Below are 16,647 nucleotides of genomic sequence, written 5' to 3'. Positions count from 1 at the left end.
TCTCTCTCCCCCCTCTTTTTTTTTTGGCAGTGTGGTTAGGAGTCTTCGGGGTTATTGGCAAACTCTACTAGTAAACGATAATAATTTTTTTACATTGTTTTTGTACAGCTTTGAGAACAAAATAATTAGCCAGATACAGGAGAGTGATACCATTTTCTAGAGGGCAATCTGGCACAGTATTTTTATTTATTTTTTATTTATGAATACTGCAATCTTAAATGATCATGGCAGGGTGGGTACAGAACACTACGAAAGATACAGGCAATGAGCAAGAACCAAAGTACACTATAACAATAATTACAATGCAATGATTAGTGAGAGTCAAGTAAGGCTGCTTTCAGACAATGACAGTGTACTGTGTAATAAAACATAATTAAAGAGATCGTTCCCATGAATAATAGTTCTAGTAAAAAAGTATTACTTATAACAGTTAATCCATAAATTAAAGTTGTTATCATGTTACTGTGTCGCATGCGAGGAGGGCAACCCAAAGAATATGCAAGAATACCTCAGGTGTTAACATTTATAAATGACCATTTAATAACTTGAAGAAGAATGTTAGGTGACAAATGCGGTTTCTCTCCACAGTAAATTGCAGGCCACTTCTTGTCGTAATATTAGCTCAGTGACTGATGTCTGACTGCAAGAGTTATGAATTGCAAGGCTTTCTTTTGCACTTTTTCTACTTAATATTACACTTACCGTATTTTCCAGTCTATAAGTCGCTCCTTTGTATAAGACGCACCCCCCTCAAAACGGCAGTTTTTCCAGAAAAAAAACGTATATATAAGTCGCACCGGCGCATAGGACACTCTTGTTCTTTCGGTAAGTGATTAAAAAAAAATTACAGTGGCGTTTCGCTCCGTGAATGCGGATCACACGCAAGCGTATGGGTGCCATATATTTCCACTCCAGGCGCATTTCTGCCATCGTGGTTGCCGCGATGCACCGTATAAAGTCCGAGGGCGATAAAATCGACGCCGTGTGCTTATGGGCCTCTTGCACTGGAGTTTGAGGTATAGTAGCGGTGCCTGGTGGCAGCGAGAGAAGTTATATCTGGGTAGTACCAGCTTGGGTAGTATTGAGCCCTGACTGTGGCGAAGCACGTTTCTAGCCCGAGTTTTACGTCGATTCGCACTTTGTTTCGGCCCTGTTGCGAGTGCGAAAAGGCTCGTCACTTCTCAGAGACCACGCTGCGAGCTGGCCGCAGCCTAGTTTAACGAAAACGGACTCTCCGTGTGCTGTGGGACGTAATGCTGGAAGCAGAAGGAATCGGCGACGCCGATCCGGAGAGACCTAGCTCAGCCGCGAAAAAGCATCACCGTCGTTACTGCTGCGTCGTGAGCTGCCACGAGCAAGAAGGCCTGAATCCCAACATCAGATTCTACCGTTTTCTTTCAAGGCCTCACGAAGCGGAGCGTCGGGCGCGCTGGATAACTTCATTACCCCACTACGAGCAGCACAGGTTTGAGAGCTAAATGTGCTCATCCTTGACCTCAAGCCAATACGTTAACGCCACGCAGCAAGGCAGTATTGATTACAGCACATCGATGTTCGAGCGCTGTCATTAAGAGCTAGCTACATCGAGCGAGCAGCGCACGAGGTTGCGCTGCAGCGCGCGATTCGCACATACGTTACTGCGAGCTCATATGCATTGCATCAGTTATTTATCAGTTGCTAAAGGGACAGATGGCCGCTACTACAGCGCAGGCATAACTACTTGTCTAGCGGCATGCTGAAAGACCGCTGCCGTCGCGGCGTGTATACGATCGTGCACTCGAGCAGTTCGTACATCACGGCATGAGGAAAGACCACTGCCGTTGTGGCGCGTACCGTCATGCGCTTGAGCAATTCCGTACACATGATGTCGGCTTATCGCTGCTGTGAATTCATTTATAGCAAGCATTTCCTCACGTTTGTGCGCCTGAATCTAGCAGCGTGCAAATTTTACCTGAAGTTCAACTTCGTACACGACTCACTTCACTTGCGATTGACACCGCACTAAAGCTATTCGGCGTTGCATAATTTCTTGCCTTTACGGAGCGTGCCACCCCTCAAAAAATATTTGGCGCCCGATATTTGCTGCAGGCCGTGGTACAACACAACCGATAGTGGCGGGTTCATATTGTAAATGTGCATTCCAAAGCAGACGACCGAGCTTGGTACTATCCTGTTCAGGACAGAGGGCGCTCTTTAGCACCATTTTCGTAGCACCCCCTGGGCAAAGCCGGAGCCCCATGTGCGAGTGAAAGCGTCTGATGGTGAGCCGAATCGTGCACAAGGGAGGAAAGTGGGAAGGCAGCGCGGGAGGGAGGGCGGTGGCTTGTACTCCGGTAGCAACTGCGTAGTTTGCGCAGCGGCGCGCGCCGTATCTTGACAGCGATCTGCAGATGCGACGAATTCAGGGTCGGCCGACTCGCGGTCGGCCTGCCGCCGCTTGTGTTGCTGCTCCGTCCTTCTCGCAGGGCACTCGGGAACTTGATCACGAGAAAAACGTACCCGCCACCTCGATAGCGCGCACAGAACCCGTAGCAATTAAATCCACCAGCGCACTCCGCGTAGCTATAACATCGAATCCAATTTTGACGGCAGTTTTTCCAGGGAAATAAAAACGTACATAAGTCGCACCGTTCTAAAGACGCACCGATGAAAAATTCAGAAAAAAAAAACGCGTCTTATACACCGGAAAGTACGGTAGTAAAAGGATCCCATATTATCACTGCATATTCCAACATTGGACAAATAAGTGTTTTATGCTAGCTGCGAGGCGGAGTAAAGTACTTTAACGAGCGCTTTAGAAAAAAAGAGTTTATAAAAGCAGTTTCCGGTAATTGTGTCAATATGCTTGTTCCAAGTTAGAACATTTGTTATCCATAATCCAACATATTTGTGTTCTGTTAACTTTGATAGAGACATGTTATTAGTGCCGTACTGATAACATATAGCGCTCATCTTGTGTTACTTTCATGTAGACTCCTTTGTCGCAATTAATTTACATTTGCCATAATGGGAGCTGTGAGTATAGCAGTTCAGCCGTCATGTGTAGTACACATAGTTTTGACTAAACTTGGTCCTTCTGGCTTGAAATGGCTTTGTGACTTCACAATTATTGGTCATATTCTACAAAATAGTAGTGTTGTGTTATAAATGGCAACAATTGGCACAATCATTATGCATGTGCTCAGAGACCCATTGCTTTCATGCATTCAGGAAAATGTGATTACTCGGAAACTTGGAAAGACAAAGTGTCATGAATAACACCGCTAGAACTCACAGCCACAGGCACGGGAATTAGGCAAACCGATGTATTACCCATCATTCTCATGCTAGCTGAACAGTTGCAGCGCTTGATTTCCTTCTATTTATTTTAGTAGTAGACTATGGGTGGAGGTACGCAACTAAATGGTATCACAAACACAAAAAGGACACCCTGCGCAGTGTGACAGGTCTCTACTTGGCTGCTTGGTAAGATTCGCTCTTGTGGCTAGCTAAGTGACATGCATCTTCGTTCCGTTCACCGTCTACTGTGGTCTTCCTCCTCTGCAGCTGGGTGAAGTCAATGACCAGATGAGCCAGGTGCAGACGACGAGCGGGCCCCCCAGTGCCACGGTGCTGCACACGCTGCAGCGCCACCGGGACATCCTGCAGGACTACATGCGCGAGTTCCACAAGACACGCACCAACGTCCAGGCCCACCGGGAGAGGGACCTGCTCCTCGGGTCCGTGCGCAAGGACATGGAGTAGGTGGTGCCCCCGCTTCGCTTCTGCTGAAGCAGGTTTTGCCAACTCTTGTCTTTCCCGGGAGTTGCATGTGTCTTGTAGAGTTCACTTACTCCGGTGCTTCTCGAATGGCAGTTCGTGGACTCCAGAAAGGCATTTCTGGTGCCCATTCCTTGCCCTTCACTAAATCTTCTTTCTTATTTATACAGAACTAGCTTTTATGGACATAATGTCATTGCCGAAGGTCAGAGTGAACAGCACCTCTAGTGGTGGGATGTTCATCTGCAGCACCGCTGCACGTGAAGCAGACAACATTCCAGAGGAGAAAGCGCTAGGTGCACGGTGTGATCGGCATCTTCTGCCGTGGTTTTGAAACATTGGATAATATGAAAAGATTGTCAAGATAAACCAGCAACTGCTAGACAGTGTGCTTAAAGCAGCCTTGTGTTGCACTGCCTTGATTTGAAATATGGCTGGAAATTAAAAAATGGTGTATGGTCTTATTTTGCTTGTCTGATTGGCTGCTTCATTGTAATTTCTCACGAACGCTTCAATATTTTTTTGCATGAGAGAATGTCTCTGGCCAGGCTGACACGTATTATGAATGATGCATATTCTGATTGTAATGTAAGACACAAGCCGTGCTGGTAGATTGTTGGCATCATGTAGGCTTTGCAAGAAAAAAAAAGAATGAAAAGCTAGATTTGACATCAAGGGCTGTTTTCTGTGCTACTTTGCACAGCATTTTGTCTCTTGGTCGACTGGTAAGCTATATTTGTTAAATTATCTCCTTTTTCGTTGCAGTTCTTATAAGAACTCGTCAAGTCTCAATCGGAGGTCAGAGGGCTACCTAAAAGAACACGAGCACCTGAAAAGGTAGGTGTGTGTGATGGCAAGTTCTTAGCTTCTTTTTCTAGAACAGCAGAAAATTAATGAGGATTCACGATTTGAAAAGGCAGGCATAAAAAAACATTGTATAGTCGAAGTTTGCAAAATCCTTATCATTCCTCTTCTGTCCATGTTCACCACGCCTGCCTTATCAAACCATTAATGCTTTTCCGGTGTTTTGACCTAATGTATTGGTTAAAAAGTTGTCCAATCACAAATATAATGTGAACAGTGACTGGAAGAACACTTGTGCTATTTTCTATCATTTTTGGACATGTCAGTCTATGCTGTTTGCCATACTGCCATTTTCTAACATTTTTTTTTTTTCTTTTTCAGTTCAGATCGGATGGTGCATGACCAGATAAAGTAAGCACAACGCTTAATGTGCATTTTCCTATTTGAAGTTCTCCATTTTTAATGACGATGTTGTGCAACAGTTTTTGTGTGTGGCATTAAACCTTTTTCCTAGTTCGCAATTGCAGTTCTCTGCGCTGCACATTAGCCCAACTAACGCCAGCATACAGGTCATGGTTCAAATGAAGACGATGTGGTAGTTGCACAAGCTGGAGCTTATCTCTCTCATGCATGGTTTCTTCACGAGAGCCACGTGTACATTTTCCACGTCTTAAGACAAGCAAACTGTGCTCAAAATTGTAAATGTAACTGTGCTGCAATTAGATTGACAAGCTACTGTGGCAAGAATAGAGTGTAGTCACAAGGCAAGTCCTACGGGTGACCGGAGTCATGCTTTTAGACCTGGGGATATGCCAATCTTTATGCAATACACGTCAAGCTACAAATTTGCTCTGATTATGCAGCTGCTGGACTAATTTTAATGAATGCATTATGCTTGACAAACATCCTGAAGTTGTAGTGATTGCCTGGGTTTCTTGCAGATAGCTGAAAATCGGTAAACTTCAAAAAAATTTAATCGCCATATTCACAGCTCTTAGTACCAGAAATGCACATACTAAAATGTCTGAGCTTTAGTTTACACCTTATATGTAAGTCATTTGTGCAAGTAAGTTTTCCAAATGTCCATTCACAAATTTTAGGTTATATTGTAGTTATGAACAATGTTACATCACTGTTGTCACCCTGGTAATCATGTGCTTTGGCATATCTCTCCTAAGTTATTCTTAAAATCTCTATAATAGAAAAATAGTCAGTCGTTTTACAAAAGAATGCTGCACACATTATTTTGTGTGAGGTAAAAGAGGTACATATGCTATGGCGGTTCATTTGTGAGTTCATATTGTTGAATTTCACTTTGTGAATGTTATAAACCTTCTATATGGAATTATGTTATACAGTAGACTTTCGTTAATTTGACTTCAGTTAATCGGATTTTTCGGTTAATTTTGTCTCAACCAAAGGTTCCGGCCAGGGCCCGTGCATTTCTATGGGCCCAAACTTTCGTTATTTGGATCCTAAAATTGGCCTTCACCGAATAAATCAAACTTGACCAGTCAGCACGCATGCGCCTAACCCCTATGGCGACCCCAATAGTGATCACTTTAGTGGCAGTGTCTGTCTCAGCAGAGCTTAGGGCACAGTGAATGTGTTAACACACATAATCCCCTGTCAAAAACGCCTATCTTCGGCCTGCTTTAGGAAGATTTTGAAGCAATAACCGTAGCACACAATGTCTGATTGCATGCAACACCAAAACCGCCTTCGCGGCATTTGCATGCTTTACCGCATAACACAACTGCACTGTGGCGAAGCTGACTTTAAGAAACCGGCCACCATTGTGCAATACATTAAAGGGACACTAAAGCAAAACAATAAATCAACTTAGACTGATAGAATATTCTTCGAAGACTCTGCCGTCGGTAATTACACTGCAATAGGTCAATTATTAAAAGAGGAAATGGAGCTCAAAGTTAATTGTTTTCAATTTCGCGCGTAAACCCCAACGTCAGTACTTCAGTGTGACGTCACGACTTCTAAAGTAATTTTTCGTATTTGGGCCACGTTGGCTCAGTAAAAGTTAGCAAAATTTGCCATATTCAGTCTTGGGCTCCTTTTGAACACAATGTAGTCAATCTTTACCACTAAAGAATTAACTGAGACCTAGAAGACGCTGTCAAAATCCATGACGTCACAGGTGAGCTAGTGCGGGAACTTCAAGGTGGCGTCGCCACTCGCCTCTGTGTTTTTCGTTTCCTTCTCGTGGTAAGAGTGGTGTTTTTGGTATTGTGGAAGGGTAATCTACTGATGCAGAAGAAATCATTTTTCCCTTTAGTGTCCCTTTAGTACCTTGCCCATTTTTCTTGCCAGAGAATTGGGTGCACGTTAGATTTCCACTTTGTTTAGGAGCTCTAGTGTCATTTCTACATAGTTTTCTACTTTGGATACATAGAAAGTGGGCTCGTTTGATTCAGGGGTGCGTTAGACTCAAGGAAATACTGCTAAATGAATCAGTGGTCTATTTTGATGTTTTTTCTGCATCTTGTTTAATTCGACCCAGCGGATAATTCGATCAGTTTTGTTTGTCCCGTCAGGTTTGAATGAACGGAAGTTGACTGTATTCTGTGTGCGGAACTATGCATTATTTGTCTGGATTTGGTGTACCTTCAGTGCATGGAATTCTATGTATGTTTTATACTTCTGTATTTGCTTTCGGGCCTTTAAAGAATGAACCAGAAACATTTTGCATGAACTTGCATTCACTTCTTGTTTAGGCTTCTCTCATTTCTATTCAGAAACAGACCAGAATGTAAATTGTTTTCATAGATATGTTTTGTCGTTAATCTAACTTCAGATCTTCTGGAATACTGGAGGACTATTTGCCTCTTCCAGATGTAACTGTTATGAGAGAGAGATATTAGTAGTATTGAGATATTCATATGTGGCATATTTTTGTTTCAGCATCGCCATTCGAACAAAGGATGAGCTGCTGAGTCAGCGCAATGCCCTGAAGGCCATTCAGACCAAGATGACCACTCTAGCCAGTATCCTTCGGCTGCAGTTTTTTCACTGTTGCTTTGGTGTCTTATCTGCTGCTACTGTTGGCAATTGCCTGCATTTTGTACGCATCAACATTAATCATGGTATACAGTGAACCTCCACTGACTGGAACCCTTGTAGCATCTTGAAATGTTGGATAAGATGAAAAATTTTACTGATCCAGAGTCGGCTTTCACACAAGCACCGTGTACGGTCAAACCTCATCTGAACGAAGTTGCATCTGGCACGGAAATACTACTTTCAATTTATTCTATATTTATTATAAGTGCATACTCATTATGCGGCGATATCAATGAGAAAACTTTTATATTTGCTTCGTTATGGTTGTGTTCATTGTTCTGACCAGTGGGTCGAAGCAAAAGAAATACCTGTTTGGGTTCGTGTTCAACACACTCCAATTTCATTCTAGATCAGTTCCGGCTCATAGAAAAAAAGTATATATATATATAACAGTTCGTAAACTGGTTTGTTGCAGCCCATTTTATTCTGCCCCATGATGATATGCTGCATAGTGCTATCGACTTGTCCACACGGCGCATGCGCAAGTCTCATCGAGACAGAAATTTACGAATGAGTTACACAGATACGAGTGAATTTTCAAATATTAAAGATGGAGGTAATCAGTGAGAATCCCTGCATCAGCGTAAGGTCTGTGTAGCTTCCACATTCGTTATTTTGACTGCAAGTAGTCAGTTAATTTTCGTTTTGCTTCAGGTTTTTGCTACAGGACTCTGGTGGTGAGTGAACTGTGGCATGTGAGCTATGTTGTCGAAGACAATGCGATTTCACTTTGTATTACATAAATTGCAGCTTCAAACTTCTAGTTTGTAAAGAAAAAAGCAAAAAAAGAAGACGGCATTTGAGATTTTGCTCAGTTGGTTGCGTTTTTAGAAGCAGGTGAGGACGTTGATACTACTGGACAATGAACAAGGACACTTTGTGCTGAACCATACGTTAATCTTTCTTGCACATCTGCACATTGTGCGTATTCTTGCACTGGATAAAGGCGACAAAGAAGTCAAACGAACTCACATTGTGTCCCACAAATAATTTCTACAACTCAAAGAGCTTTGCACTCTGCTTGGATAAGCATTGAATCATGGCACATAACAAAAGCAGATTTCACAAGCCACTTACAGCCACGGTTACCACTCATTGAGAAGGGGATGGCATTCATCAGCGACCACAGTGTTAGGGTTGCAAAAAGTCATGCAGCTGAACTCGTTGATATCCCACCTCGGGGACATCGTCTTTTCCGTGATCAGTGTTTATCTTGTTTATCTAGCTTTAGTAGGAAGTAGATCTAACGGCCGATTGTGGAGTGTCACCAGAAATGTCGATTCTGCGAAGCCCCTGAAACAACTTTTCAGCCACGGTTAACTGGCGGGGCTGACTTCAGAAGTGCAAGCGTACACCCAGCATACACCTATCCCCATTCTTGCACACAAGTTACACAACACAACTCTTGAGTCGTAACAACGTAAAAATCTGTTAGGTGCGCCTGATTGAAGGAGTAATTATTTGAGCAATCGTGCGAACTATTGAGCACCCATTCTTGCCTTATATGCTTGAACCATTTTGTGCCAAACCAGTAACCGTGGTGGTTATTCCCCAAGTTCAGCTTGGGTACAGGCACATTCGAAAAGATATCGGTTTGGGTTCAGTTCAGCACCCTGATTCTGACGTTTGACTGTATTTTTCACCCTCTTATCTTTGGACACCTTGAAACTTTCACTGAGCAGCGAAGGACCTTTTTTGGTCGGTAACCCTTGCACTGATAAAACCTTAATGCCTAGCTTGCAGAATGTGTTTGTATAACACATGATCGAAGAAAGAATGAAATATGTTGTGATCCTGGTGTTACAACTTCGAGACAAGGGGGGTGTTACAAGTGTGATGATTTATTTATTCAAATACCTACAGTACCCTATATGGGCATTATTGTAGGAGGGAAAACATAGAAAGGTGGTACAGGTAGTACAACACAACAAAAAGTCACTTAGTATCAGTGAGAATCGTAATCTCGTTTATTTACTACATTTCGGAGCCAGCCAGTCTCCTTCTCGCTCGTGCAGCTGGAGCCAGTCGCGACAGCCGAAGTGGACAGTCCACTAGGTGGACTCTTACAGAATACCCTCCCTGGTGTTTGCTATTGCCTGCAGCTTCACAGGCAGTATTTGCTGATGGTCATTGTTGGGTATTTCACTCTCAGCTGACTTGCATCAGTTGGTTAGAGAAGCAGATGAGAGTTTTACTGCAACAGAAAATTTCATGTATTATGATAACTTCACCCTGATGATAACTTATGGGGAATCCTGCAAGGGTTTATCTGAAAATACTGTCCCATGTTGCCACATCTTAAGTGGCCGATTAAATTACTCGCCAACTCCACTGGTTGGTATCTAATAAGTTTGTGTTGCATTGCATACAAGATTGCATGTTCCTGAGACCTATTTTAGGTGGAATCATGTGTTTTGCTTGTGAATTGGAGTGAACAATTTGAAATCCACCGTCGAAATGCACCCGGGCCCAAATAGAAAAATGGACGCACGCTTTGTCAATGTGCAACTACAAAAGAGCACTCCAGGTTCAGCACTGCAGTTCACCGTATGTTTAGGCTGTCCATGCAAGTCCTGTGTTCACTGTATAATCACTTCAGCCAGTGTCCAGATTATATTGTCATTTCCCATTTTATGTGTTTGTTGATATGGGTGGAAATATTTGTGATTTATTCATTAAGGCTGTTCTAGAAAATCCTTATGAGCAAACGAAATTGCACAGCGATTTTTTGTTTGCCCTGCTAGTCTTTCACTGAGCGTTGCATGTTGCCTGTATCCTTTATGGCCCTTGTTGAGGAATAGAAAAATACAATCAAGTTTATATTAAATATTTCAGTGGATGCATTATAATTTACATTTTGGCATGCAATGCAGATTGGCCTGTTATCTTTGATTGTGTTCAAAAACGACAGCTCAAAGTCGACAACTACACGAGGCCTCTTCATTCATGACCACAGACTGAAAGTAGCATTCAAATCAAAAGCAACCAATGCATGGGCGTCTTAAATACTGAGGAACAAGCCCTGCACTCATTTATATTCATTTAAAAAAATTACCGTCGTCAGTACCAGGACCTAGGCAGGACTCTAGCTTTTCCTTATCACTGACAAGTCCAGATAGTGATTGATGTCTGAGGATACCTGCACCCTTTTCCCCATTCCTTTCTCACCAAAGAGCAATTGGTATTAGTAAATAAATGCTTCATTCACTTCACACTTCACAAATATTTACCCGTTTTCACATTGTCATTAATGTGCTTTATCGTGAGACACATTTGCACTTCACAAATGGCGCTAGTTATTCATTACCTGCACTGGCCCTGATAAAGAATGATGGCTTGGTTGGTTGAGCATGTCTCAGACTATAAGTTTTGAAAGCGGGGTACCTGGATTGGCCAGTAGTGAAAGGTTTGATTTGTTGACCAGATCAGTGATTACAACGGTCTGCAACACTTGGGGGATTGCAAGATAGTGGCTGAAATCCACATTATGTCGCCATTGAGCAAAAGAGAGAGAGAGAGAGAAAAGAACTATTTCAAACACCGTGGTCAGGGTTCACCTGTTTTGCTTTAGTTGTCGTGTACTAGGCCGAGGTGTGTGATTGGAGCGATCATTATAGTTTGTACGTAGTTGGGAAAGTGAGAATCTTGTGCTGGATATATTTTGATGATGTCATTAAAGTAAACACTTGGTCCGCAACTTGCAAGGAATGTTCCAACGGTGAGAACGAGAGTTCCAGAAGCGCTATGACTGCATGGTAAAGTCGATTCCTTAACAACACTGACGACCGCTTTCCCATGATCAACAGCCTGGTGCAAAGGATCAACCTGCGCAAGCGGAGGGACTCCATCATATTGGGCCTCATCATTGGGACCTGCACAGTGCTGCTGTTGCTGTACATTACTCGCTGAAAGTCGCGGCTGCTGTCACTGGTGATTGCCAACCGCATCTAGCTCCTCGTGCCCAAGCTCCTCCTAGAAACTCGAGTGCGTTTTTAATGGAAACAAAGGTCGTGGTTGGTTGACCCCCTCCCCTCCCTCCCATCCACGTTGACTGTAAGATATATATATTATACGCCTGTACATAATGGACCTTTATGCTGCTGGTGAAAAGAAAGAGGCATTGCACGGCTGTAACTCGCGTTTGTTGTTTTCTAAGCGGGAATAAAGTATTTTGATTCATACGGTGGTTGTCTTTTACTATGTATGAAAGGAACTTTGCCGAAACTGCGATGAGCTGCCAGAAATACTTTTGTCCGTAGAATTGTGTGCACCAGTGGCGTAGCCAGAATTTTTTTTCGTGGTTACAGGCAGGCTCTAACGAATTTAGAGGGAGGGTCGTGCCCGTTGTGCCCCCCCCCCCCCCCTCCCCGGCCACGCCACTGGTGTTCTCGGCTAGGAAATGTGGATCTGTGCCCGCGCGTAAAAGGTTACACCCATGGGAGCTTATCTTGCACCCGACGACAATTTCCTGTTACGAACGCTGCTATGCGCTTGCCGGTCATGTTCTAAATATGCCGGGAGCATTAAGTGTCGCGAGCGCAGCGTTAAAGCAATGTGCGGAAGATTTAAATATGCGAACTAAAGCCCAAGTCCGGGCCTCCTGGTAGGCTCATACCTCCTGGCCCAGAACGTTCTTGACGTGCTGCACCAGAAGCGGCCACCATAGTTTTTCAAACCTTCGTGGGGGAGTGGTCCACTCCTCCCAGCTGCCAGGACGCTGTTTGTGTGGTAATTTGGAAAGTATTGTCTTTTTCAAGATGGCGTTTTCAGGGCACTCCCACAAGATGTGTTTATTTGATGGATAGGCCCCGCACTGTTTACAAGTGGGGGAGCCTGGGTCCCTGTTAATATAATGCGTATAGTGTGGTGTGAGTAATGTGTGTGTTTGTGCTTTTGTATGATTGAGGCGTCCTCTCTCGAATGCGTGTAGGATGGTGTGTTGAGAATTGTTGATGCTTCCCTGCGAGACTTCAAAATTCGTATCCTTTCTTTCTGCTGCATCTTCTGCTCTTCTCTGGGGTTGTACGTATCTTCAACAGGCCAAAGGATAAAATGCCACAGCTAGCCTTGACACCGAAGTGCAGCTACTTCGTAGATTATTTTAGAAACCAGTTAGAAACTGTCTTCTTCGTAGCGCCCTCTGTGCACAACGACGCGACAGCCCCCTGGGCAATAAGGTCTGCCTTAATCCTCGATCAGCTTTTTGTGGGGAGCGGGCGAATCCGTGGAGAACCCATTTATAGACTCGCGAGCTTGCTATTGCAGTTGTTTTATTCAGTCCTAAGAGGAGTCATGGATAATGCAAAGTACACCTCTCAAGAACAGGTAAGCGCGCATGCAAACGTTCCTTCGTAGACCACACCTCCTCCGAGCGAACTGCGGCTACAAAGATGAGTCAGTCCGCTTGGGATAAACAACAGTGAATAACAAAAACAAGGGAAAGAAGCGCGTTGAAAGTGTTTTTCTCTTGAGTGCCGTCACTTCTTGCGTTCGTAGGGCTGTGTTGCTGTGATGACACTCGAGAATAGTCAATTACGATTCGCGACTACTTGTGAAAAGTAAATTTAGCTTTCTGTGTTCTAATTGGCACACACTTTCTAGTAGCGCACTAGGTAAAATTGATTACGCTGACCTAGCGTGTTGTGTGCAGTGCAGTCGTGGACGTCCTTGCAGAACGGCCTAACTATTCCCATTCTCTGCCTTCAGTTTGCGCGCGTAATCTCATCCTGGAAAGGTGACATTCCTGCAGCGCTCGACTTGGTGTACTCATGACCCGCAGAGAAGCCCAGCAGCGCAATCGCGTTTAGTGATTGCATGCATTCATCACCCCAAGAAATGTCACGATATATGTGGCGCTGATTTGTGACACTTTCTGAAAACAGCCTTAAAAATTCTTTTGCATCGTTAGCTTCTTGTTCATGAGATATGTGCAATTTGTTGTGAGTACTGCGGTGCAGCATGGTAATCATACCACGAAAACGTCTTCGATTAGACGCAGTCAACTTGACGCGTCACGAAAGAAAGAACGGATTTAGTTCAGCATAACGTGCTCTGTTTGCGCAACCCATTAAAATTTAACATAATTAGTACGTATTCAGCATCACTGATCGCAGACAGCAAGGAAAACAAATGCATTCAACGGAAGTCATTGGTTTCAAATGTAGTGTATCCTGTACATATACCTACTTTGCCTATTACACCTCGTTACTGGAAAGAAAAAGTGCTAATGAGAAGTATCCTAAAATGTGAAAGAAATATATATGATTACCAAGGCGACTGGAATGAGTGGTTAATTGTGATTGGGGGGGAATATGCTTGTACAGTTGTAGACGCAGTGCCCGAAAGGTTTAATGGGCACTACTATGAATTCGCCAACTGCCTAATTCGTAAAAGGTTGGTATGCATGCTATGTGTGTTTCATCAAATAGATGGCTTTCAGATGGTGTAAATATTTCTTTATAGAAACAGACACCTCTGTTACTTCTCACAAAATTTCTCAATTTATCCTTGAGCTATTCTGTAATTAGTAACATTTAATTTCGTCTCGAAGCCCTTGAAAAAACATGTCTTCGAATTCAGAAACTGTGCATTCTGTGTTTCATAATGTACAATTCACTGGGAGATAATTTGAGTAGTCTATTATACAGCCACACATTTGTAGTTTATGGCTGCCATCATAAGCAATGTTGTGCATATGCGCTACTTCGGTTTCTTTATTTTCTGTACAAAAGAAAGGCCAGAGAAGAAATGCGAGCCTGCTCATTCTAGAGTGCTGAAGTCCTTGTTTACACCTTGGCCTTTCAGCAGTAGCAGACAGTGGAAATAATTGTTCTAGGTGGCTTGAAACAGCTTACACCCAGGGTAAATAAAAAAACCTGGTAACGTCTGCACGGAAGTGCCCCGAAGGCTTCCTTTGGCAGTTACCTTGAATGAGCAGAAACAATAGAACTGGTTTTCTTAGGGTAGAAAATAGTTTTCTGAATTTTCAGTTTCAGTGTTTTCCTAATTTACTTTCACTCCTGCTTAGGACATTGAGCCATCCTTATTATATTTTATTCTCTTTCTCTAATTTTCTCATATGTGGTCAGATTCGGCCCACCAGGTGTAAAGCACGCAAATTGAGTGTTATCAGCAGTCAAAGTGGCCTCGAAGACACGCTAAGCCGAAAACACCAGACAAAACAGATTTTCATTTTAAATGCATAACCTTTGCCACTGGTAAAGTATGCTCTGTAGTATGCATGTGCAATATTTAAATGCCATAAAAACTAAACGAAGCATTGTCACACATGCCAAGATTTATAGACTGTTTCAGAGCAGGAATAATGTAGTGATTACATTCTAGCAACTTTCCTTTTCTCGCTTCGTCAGTAGTCTGAGTGACACTTGGCGTACGTTATAATCGCGATCGAGCAAAAGGAATCGCTACGTTAAACCGGCTCGGTATTCAGTGCACTTAGTCGTACAGGTGTGCAGACCATTTGTGCATAAACACTGGTAACAGTTGTATTATATAGCCCCAAGCAGATGTCACGGAACGAGATGCATTTTGAAATCGGAGAATGTGCTTGGCTATAGGCACAGACACACACTGTAGTTTGAATGCACGCTTTTGCATCAGCTGCCTGGCTGGAAGTGTACGGCATGTCATTAAGAAGCTGCCCCACTTTAAGTCAGGTTTGCAGGTGCAATGCGGTTGCTAAGTTTGAACACCTCGGACCGCCTGCACTGGCATGCATGCTGTTTAAAGGTCCCCCCCTCCCCCTCCCCTGGCAGCTCTCCAAGAGCCAAGTAAGAAGGTGCTTTTTTGTTGTTTTGCTCCACGCTCGCTGGCGCACTTGCAACCGCCAGCATAGTAAACTAATCAAAAGCACATGTGTGAAAAAAAATAAATAATATTTTGCTTGTGCATTTAGGTTTTGCGTTTGTGCGGAGGAGGATTTTGGCTTTATTTTTAGTCTCTTCTTTTCTTTCTTGCAAGCTGAAACTGCTCATTTGTGGCATAGTGATCTGTTTACTTGGTGCCTTGCAGCGGAAATTTGTTCTGATGCAAGGTGTGATAGCAGCCTCTTATCAAAATATTGCAAATTTGTTTTTTGAAATTGTGTGCCAGCAGGGCCCTCGTTTTTGGTACACCTTAAGCTTTATTTATTTATTTGTTTGTTTATTTTTTAAATTTACTTATTAAATTCTTTTCGAACTCAGAAGAGGGTAGCCTTTAAAGAGAAGGCTGATGGCAGTACAGTCTCTCTCCCTCTTTTTTTTTCCCTTCTTAATTGTGATAATGGGACATCTGTTTCTTAATGCTACCCAAGGTGTTAAACCTTAGGCAGGAATACTACCAAACAAGAACATTACTGAACTCATCTTTATGATCCTTATTTTTTTTATTTTCCCCTGACTTGCTATTTCAGCAAAAAGCACTTCTGATGCTTTGGGAACACTGGGGGCTCTCCATCACGCATACCACATGACTTGGAAACATCTTGCTTAATGTTACCAAGAGCTACAGCTGCAGCTAACACGTGGCTGCAGTGTGCACCCTTTGATTGAGCTTCCGCTATTTGCGCAGTAATGCCACTTGTATTTCTTGTTTTGCAAATACATTTTCATCTCAAGACGTTGAACAACGTGGGGAAATTGGAAGCATACTTAAGACGACATAGAATTGGCCTAATGCTCAAGCCGGATGAAAGAACACTTGCATAAAGCATTTTGTGTAAGATTCAGATTGGACTGACATGAAGACCAAAGGCTGTGATAGGGGCAGTCATGTGCATACCAGCACATGACTGTCCGTACCAGCTTGAGCATGCATATGCATGCTCAAGCTGGTGGACTACGAATGCACATGACTGAATCAGCCTGCCGCTGTCTTAATATTTTCTGGTATTCAGCAGTATCAACCTTTACTATCGTAATTATCAAAGAATACCTCGCTGCCCTGGACCACGGTGTAAGATATATATACTCTTTAGGTGGGGACACTTCTTGGCTTGCTTGCGAG

The 16,647-nt window shown here is 43.2% G+C and overlaps 2 protein-coding genes across 7 annotated transcripts in view; both read left to right on the top strand.

Moving 5' to 3' along the window:
- LOC119446061 (uncharacterized) overlaps positions 1-11,822 on the top strand; it is a 45,654-nt gene extending 33,832 nt beyond the window's left edge. For 2 of the 3 annotated variants that reach the window (XM_049663868.1, XM_037710385.2), the window contains exons 16-20: positions 3,547-3,740; positions 4,525-4,596; positions 4,945-4,974; positions 7,483-7,565; positions 11,448-11,822. In XM_049663868.1, coding sequence (XP_049519825.1) covers positions 3,547-3,740; positions 4,525-4,596; positions 4,945-4,974; positions 7,483-7,565; positions 11,448-11,575 — 507 coding nt within the window. In that variant the 3' untranslated portion in view covers positions 11,576-11,822. Of the gene's footprint in view, positions 1-3,546; positions 3,741-4,524; positions 4,597-4,944; positions 4,975-7,482; positions 7,566-11,418 lie in introns of all 3 variants that reach the window. The other variant, XM_049663867.1, reaches the window with a different exon arrangement.
- A 986-nt stretch (positions 11,823-12,808) lies between these two features.
- The window catches only part of LOC119446059 (ADP-ribosylation factor-like protein 6-interacting protein 1), a 52,682-nt gene continuing 48,843 nt past the window's right edge, over positions 12,809-16,647 (top strand). For all 4 annotated transcript variants that reach the window (XM_049663864.1, XM_049663866.1, XM_049663863.1 and 1 more), the window contains exon 1: positions 12,809-12,966. In XM_049663864.1, the coding sequence (XP_049519821.1) occupies positions 12,934-12,966 (33 nt within the window). In that variant the 5' untranslated portion in view covers positions 12,809-12,933. The remainder of the gene's footprint in view (positions 12,967-16,647) is intronic.

The sequence above is a fragment of the Dermacentor silvarum genome, chromosome 3, assembly GCF_013339745.2.
Source record: "Dermacentor silvarum isolate Dsil-2018 chromosome 3, BIME_Dsil_1.4, whole genome shotgun sequence".
Taxonomy (NCBI): domain Eukaryota; kingdom Metazoa; phylum Arthropoda; class Arachnida; order Ixodida; family Ixodidae; genus Dermacentor; species Dermacentor silvarum.
Note: the sequence above shows the minus strand (reverse complement) of the source record. Positions and strands in the feature narration are given on the sequence as shown.